The sequence below is a fragment of the Staurois parvus genome, unplaced genomic scaffold (genome assembly GCF_062004578.1).
Source record: "Staurois parvus isolate SC_StPar_1 unplaced genomic scaffold, SC_StPar_1.0 ptg000154l, whole genome shotgun sequence".
Lineage (NCBI taxonomy): Eukaryota > Metazoa > Chordata > Amphibia > Anura > Ranidae > Staurois > Staurois parvus.
Window position 1 is genome coordinate 10,813,030 of NW_028317950.1, and position 7,192 is coordinate 10,820,221.

At 43.7% G+C, this 7,192-nt stretch overlaps 1 protein-coding gene across 4 annotated transcripts in view; it reads left to right on the forward strand.

Moving 5' to 3' along the window:
* Positions 1 to 6,910, forward strand: part of TMEM141 (transmembrane protein 141) — a 50,318-nt gene extending 43,408 nt beyond the window's left edge. For all 4 annotated transcript variants that reach the window (XM_089675042.1, XM_089675040.1, XM_089675043.1 and 1 more), the window contains exons 5-6: positions 5,183 to 5,290; positions 6,749 to 6,910. In XM_089675042.1, coding sequence (XP_089531168.1) covers positions 5,183 to 5,290; positions 6,749 to 6,822 — 182 coding nt within the window. In that variant the 3' untranslated portion in view covers positions 6,823 to 6,910. The remainder of the gene's footprint in view (positions 1 to 5,182; positions 5,291 to 6,748) is intronic.
* The last annotated feature ends 282 nt before the right edge of the window (positions 6,911 to 7,192 follow it).

The following is a 7,192-nucleotide window of genomic DNA, read 5'->3' on the forward strand; positions in this document are numbered from 1 at the left end:
GTGTCAGTGGGAGGAATAGTGCCCCGTCACTGGTGTCAGTGGGAGGAATAGCGCCCCGTCACTGGTGTCAGTGGGAGGAATAGCGCCCCGTCACTGGTGTCAGTGGGAGGAATAGCGCCCCGTCACTGGTGTCAGTGGGAGGAATAGCGCCCCGTCACTGGTGTCAGTGGGAGGAATAGCGCCCCGTCACTGGTGTCAGTGGGAGGAATAGCGCCCCGTCACTGGTGTCAGTGGGAGGAATAGCGCCCCGTCACTGGTGTCAGTGGGAGGAATAGCGCCCCGTCACTGGTGTCAGTGGGAGGAATAGCGCCCCGTCACTGGTGTCAGTGGGAGGAATAGCGCCCCGTCACTGGTGTCAGTGGGAGGAATAGCGCCCCGTCACTGGTGTCAGTGGGAGGAATAGCGCCCCGTCACTGGTGTCAGTGGGGGGAATAGCGCCCCGTCATTGGTGTCAGTGGGGGGAATAGCGCCCCGTCATTGGTGTCAGTGGGAGGAATAGCGCCCCATCATTGGTATCAGTGGCGGGAATAGCGCCCCATCATTAGTATCAGTGGGGGGAATAGCACCCCATTATTGGTGTCAGTGGAATAGTGCCCCATCATTGGTGTCAGTGGGAGGAATAGTGTCCCATCATTGGTGTCAGTGGGAGGAATAGTGTCCCAACGTTGGTGTCAGTGGGAGGAATAGTATCCCATCGTTGGTGTCAGTGGGGGGGAGGAAAAGTGCCCCATCGTTGGTGTCAATGGGGGGGAGGAATAGTGCCCCATCATTGGTGTCAGTGGGGGGTGGAATAGTGCCCCATCATTGGTGTCAGTGGGGGGGGGGGGGGAGGAATAGTGCCCAATCGTTGGTGTCAGTGGGGGGCAGGAAAAGTGCCCCATCGTTGGTGTCAGTGGGAGGAATAATGCCCCATCATTGGTATCAGTGACACCAATGATGGGGCACTATTCCTCCCACTGACACTTGCTGACCTCTGTTCCAGTATGGTGCTGCTGCAGCCAGCATATGTGGTTGCAGCAGCACCCAAGCACGGCACACTTACCTGCATCTCCTTCACTCGATTTTCGCGGGGCCGCTCAGCTTCGCCTCCTCGCCGGTGATTGGCCGCCTGTGTGCCTTTCCTGAGCTACAGTTCTGGCGGCCAATCACCGGTGAGAGGGCGGAGCCGAGCAGCCGCGTGAACATCCAGTGGACGAACCGTATGGAGCAGCCGCGCTTCCTGGACCGGATCGTCGTGGGACCGGAGCCAGGTAAGAGACAGCAGCCCCCTGCCCACCCCTGTACTTACCGTAGTTTCCCTTCTGTTGGAAGGGGGGGGGAGCCATCTGCAGACGTTGACTCGAGTATAAGCCGAGGGGGCCGTTTTTCAGCACATAAAATGTGCTGAAAAACTCGGCTTATACTCGAGTATATACGGTATACACACTGTTCAGCCTGCCAGTGCATTGATGTTTTTGATATTCCAGGTCAAGCCATGGCTGAGAGCTCAGCATCGATGATGAACTAAAATTTTCCTTTCATCTCATGTGCATTGAAGCACATCTGATTGGCTCCCATGCTGCTTCTTTGTTTCGCGCTAATTGACGATGTGCCTTTAAAATATTTGTAGTGACCATATGACTGCATCCACATTCAAATACATGAAGTGTAAGTTTATTTACCAAATAGTTAATATTTGCAATGTTGCACTCCCTTCCTAGGAGGGAGAATGCAGAGGGCTGTTTGAGGTTACAACCGTCTTTTTCCTGAGGTGACAAACTGTCAGCAGCTGGGAATCACAATATTTGCAGCAAAGACTTATTGAGCATATCTACAATCCTGTCATTCACACAGTGAGCACCCTCCCATCTCCACTCCTTAACGTACAAGGCAAACAGATCTAAAGGTTTTTTATATAAGGTCTCCTACACATGGATGTTAAAGGGAAACCGAATCACATTTATTAAAAAACATGGGCGCCAACCCCAACCAGAATAAATATAAACAAAAGGAGAAAGCAGCTTTTTAAAGTGTGCACCGCCTTAAACCAATATCAAAAACAAAAAAAGCACATTAATTAAATTAATCATAAAAGTATTGCAATTACATAGTATTGTGCCCCCCAGGCACTAAAATAAAACACAGATTAAATCAAAAGTGCTGCACCATGCTGTTCGCTGAGCGATGTATTACATTAATTCCATTAACATAATACACTATGGGTGCGATCTTTTCTTCTTCTTTTTTTGAACATATATGGGGCTGATACCCCCCTCTGGACCTTCAGAATATTGCAAGAGTCTGTTTTTTTTAATTCCCCTTCAATATGATGAAGTTGTGTGGATATTGAGCATGCTGGTTATGATGGCCATCTGGTAAGTTGCCAATCTTAGTACACGTGGTGAAGGAATATTGGATCACTTGCATGTGTTTCATGGGCACATGAAAAAGAGGTTCTCTATCAGTACATCACTGCACTGATTATTTATTTTATGGACACTTCACTTATTTATTCCATGTAATTATATGAATTGACACTTCACTTATTTATTTTATGTAATTATATGGTTTACTCATGAGTAGTTGATACGTTTAATGTTTATGCATGTGTTTTGTATTTAGAGATTGCGGCATATAATAATTATTTTATTGTTTTATCCACACCTTATCAAATTTTGTGAGGGCACATTTATTGGAGATAAACGCTTTTTTTTTTTTTTTTGAGTCACATTCATATCCTAAATGCCTATTAAGCTGCCCCTAAAGGGTTAGATTTTGTTTTAATATTCATAGAAAGCTTACTGCACTGTTCCTCCCAGGTGCATTGCAGTGTGAATAGGACTCATAGAAAACAGTAGCAGTGACCAGTATTCTTCCAGTGTGGTATAATGTAGGTCACTGCTCTGTGTGTGAACAGGGCCCAAAGGCATTGCTCAAAAGAAATCTTTAGAAGTGAGAGCCTTAAGATAATGAATCACACAAATCAACCAGAAACACCAGTAATAGAAGCAAATGTCTTTTTTCAAATGTGTACAATGGCTCAACAAAGACATGAACTCAAAGATAACACCTGTCTAGGACCCCTAATAAAGTGCCATGATGTGTCTCTAAACTCCCCCAGATCTTATTCCATGCAAGATATATATATATACACACACACACACATACACACGCACACGTTTGGATACATATATTAATAATGGGAGTCATGCATCATTTTAAGTCTTTATCAAATCAACTATGAGGTTCTTCAAGAAATAAATTACGTTTTTAGAAAGACCTTAAAGTAACACTAAATGTCCTTATTCTCCAAAAGTAATCCATACACATCCACTTCTTGAAGGCCCTCTAATTTATTTTTCATGAAATTGTTTCTTACTGTGTTTTTCTGCCTTTATAACATTCTCTGTGAGCTCCTGAACCTCTCCTTTCCCACCTCAATTCCATTTGTTTGGAATGAGTAGTGCACTTTTTTTGCAGTCATGGATACTGCACTAAACACACAAAAATCCCATAGTCCATCTCAGGAGTGTGAAAGAGGCTACGTTCTGACATACAGTGGGACCATGGAGAACAAATGTAGTCACCTTCTAACAGAAAGTCGTATCGTAGCAACAAACAAAAAAAATGGAATTTGGACATGTGAAAACATGCAACTAGAAGTGCTCTGCAGAAAAGTGTTTCTAAGTCTAAGATTTCTGTATATAAAAGTTATTACAGGGGCCTGAGAGAGCCTCCATTTCCCTCGCCTCCACTTTGGACCCTATTCTCCACAAACTACATTGACAAAAGTCACCACATCTATCAGACACACCTGCAACCTACATAAAGTAAAAGCCTTTGGCAACAGAACTATATATGTAATTCTTACTGGGGTCTCACAATGCTCTGTATTTTACTACTGTGCTATCTGCATATTAAATTCATTTTGTTTGTACTGCGTGTTACCCCTGTACTGCACAAATGAAAAATCTTTAATAAAACTTAGAAAAAGTTATTAGACAGGTTTTTAAAGGGAAACCTCACTCATAAAGTGAAGTACCACGCATTCTTTTTTTCCCCTAGTCTAATCGGAGTTCCTAGATTTTTGCGGGGGGGGGGGGGGGGGCAAGTTCTGTCTCTTGTCAGTAGCAGTTCCCACTTCCTTAATTCTCTCCAAGGCAAGGATGGTGTTTCTCAACCTGCCCCCTTCCACCAGCAGCAGCCTCCTGAGACAGGGTCAGTTTTCCTGTGCTGCATGATCTTGCACATGCGCAGTGTGGAGTCGGCTGTGATTTGTCAGGAAGCCAGAACCAGCTTCCCAATCCAAGATTGGGGACTCACAGCAGTGAGAAGAAACCGCTGTGGGAAGAGAGAGCTGGAGTTCATGGACTGGTAAGTACCTGATTTTTCAAATTCAGCAGCTGCAGCATTTGGGCCATCATTTACAGTTAACTCTATACTGATAACCTGAGTTTATAGTGACATCTGTGGACAATTTTGGGTAACAAAGTTTATCGCCATTTTTGGGGCATTTGTAAATATAAAAGCGAAGTATGGCCAGAGCTTTTTTTGGCCATACTTCTCTTGTGGGTCACAGGAGTACACATAATTTTGTGCTCCGGTGACCAAAAGTCAGATTATAGCAGGCTATTGCCCTTGGTCAGCTGATGTCACAAAGGTTACCAACCATATTGTCGAGATCCACTCGGCTGCCTGATTAACAGGTGGATCCGGTTCCCAACACGTGGCTAAGAGCTGAAGCCAACTGCGTCTGTCCCCTCTTCAGCATGACACTTAAGTGAGCGCTGGAGAGCCAAAGCAGAGAGCAATGGCTGACAGCCACTGCTCTCCACTCCGAGCAGACCGAGAACTGAGCAATCAGCAGTCATGTGATCACTCAGTTCTCTGTCTTAGAGCCGACAGGACAGCAGCAGCATCACACTGATGCTGCAGCATGGAGGTGAGTTCAGTATGTATGTTTTTGTTTTTTTAATTCCCTTACTTCCCCTTTAATGCATGACATATTAAGTATGTACTCATCACAACCACATGTTTTTACGAAAACTGGGCATTATATTGTGTTTGTGTGCAGAAAATATGTCATGTTTTAGGGGTTTAATTTTCAGGCCTAAAATGTGCATTTTAACAAGGCTGCAAAAATGGAAACATCTCTGGTAGCAAAGTTGTCAACAAGATTTTGATCAGGGTTTGCGCTTTACAGTTGCAGGTTCTGTTGCCAGCTATGCCGTGACTAGAAGAGAGACGGAAAAATGTTCCAGATTGTGGATTTATCTTGAGAAAGATCATCAAACGCAATTACATCACACAGGTGATTATGCAGAAATAGTGAAAAGTTCACATTTTTTTTAATGACGATGAAGATATTTTTTCCTGGAAAGAGATTAGCTGTGAATATTTCCTGTTATAAAGATGTTTTATGGGTTCCTGATCAATGTACACTAAATATTGTGGGTCAGTTGAAGTGATCAGAGAAGAAGAACCACCATATTATTGATTACAGGTGGTAATGAGAAAGGTTGCAGAGGTGCCAGCCATGATGGCTTATTAGGTTTATTCTCTGTTTCCTTATCTGAAAATCCATGGATGATTGGTAACTTGTAGGTTAATTTGAGACTGGTAACCCAAATAGGGTAAATATGGGAGTTGTTTTATTTGCCAAAGGATTCTGTCCACCCAGTCCTGCGTTTTACACAGTCCTCCAAGACAGCACAGCCAGCCTGATGACTTGACTCACTTCTGCAGTTAAGCCTCATAGTTAGATCACCTCTCTGTCCCAGTCTGATTGGACAGTGAATGAACAGCTATAGGGGTCATGCAGGCATTCCTCTCCTCTCTCTTTCTATCAGTGTGTTGCTTGTCATCATATAGACATTTCTGAAAGGCCAGTACTGCCCTCCTTCTCCCATTCTACATGCTTCATTGAAACAAAAGTTTAGCCTGGAGTTGTGCTATAAAGTGGTTCAAAGGTCTTTTTTACCTTAACGCATTCTCTGTACTGTGTGTTCCTCTCCTCCCCCTGCCTAACACTTATCTGCCTCCTTTTTCGATCCAGCGCTGTGCCTGTCTGCAGGCCTTGTCTTCCTGGTCTCATAGGCTTTGCTGAGAACAGTGAGTGCCATTGGCTGCTGCTGCTGTCAGTCAAATACAGAGAGCGAAGGGCGGGGCTGAGCCACACTGTGTATGTCTATGGACACAAGCAACCCAGCTTGGGAGTGAGCCCACATGTCTGCCTGCCCCCATAGCAAGCGGCTTGCTATGGGGGCAGATACAGAAGAGGAGTCAAGATCGCTGGTGAGGGACCCAAGAAGAAGAGTTTGAGGCAGTTCGGTGCATTACCATAGCACACAGCAGGTACAAATAACATGTTTATCATTTTGAGGAAAAAAAGAAAAAAAAAAAATCAGACTTTGCAATCACTTTAACTTCAACCCTAATACATTGTCTGTCGTATGACACAACATTGCCTAAACTATAATGAAAGCTAACTCTACACCTACTGCTGCCCCAAGATATCACGGAACCAGTATTTTCCTGTTGTAATATACTCACCTGCTGGAAGGTTTTTCCATAATGTAGAATAAATAATCAAAGGTCCAACTTCCAGGTCTGTCATCATTGCTGTGAGTTTGCAGAACTGGCAGGCACACAAACCTTGAATTCACTAGTGGGTGCAAGGCATGTGTTTACATTGTGATTCACTCTGCTTGTTATTATATGATATAATCACAGAGCATATTTCATTAAGTTTTTACTTGTTCTCTTTCAGAGTACCAGCAAACCACAGAAACAGATCAAAAGTACAGGAAAACCAGGAATAAATACGGCGATGAAACTGAATAAATTACACAGCAAAGCAAAAGTATGGGACTTTCCTGAACATGAATGTTTCCTGCCAAAGATCACAGAGAAAATAAAATATAACAATACACATGGTATTTTTTTTACATCGCTACTATTGTTTCTTTTTTTCTGTTTGTCTATAACTGAAATCTGGACATCCCCTTGTTGAATGGCTAATACAGTCTGTGAAAAATGGCTGGGGCTTTCCTAAAAGTTACCAGTTACAAGGAAGGTATATCAGGCTACAAGGAAGCATAGTTAAAGAGATCCTGTATTTTGCTTATATTTACAAAGTGAATGCCTAAAAACTCCTGGTACTAGGTTACATGTGTCAATTCTTCTTCCTTCATCTATCTCAGTTCAGCGCTGG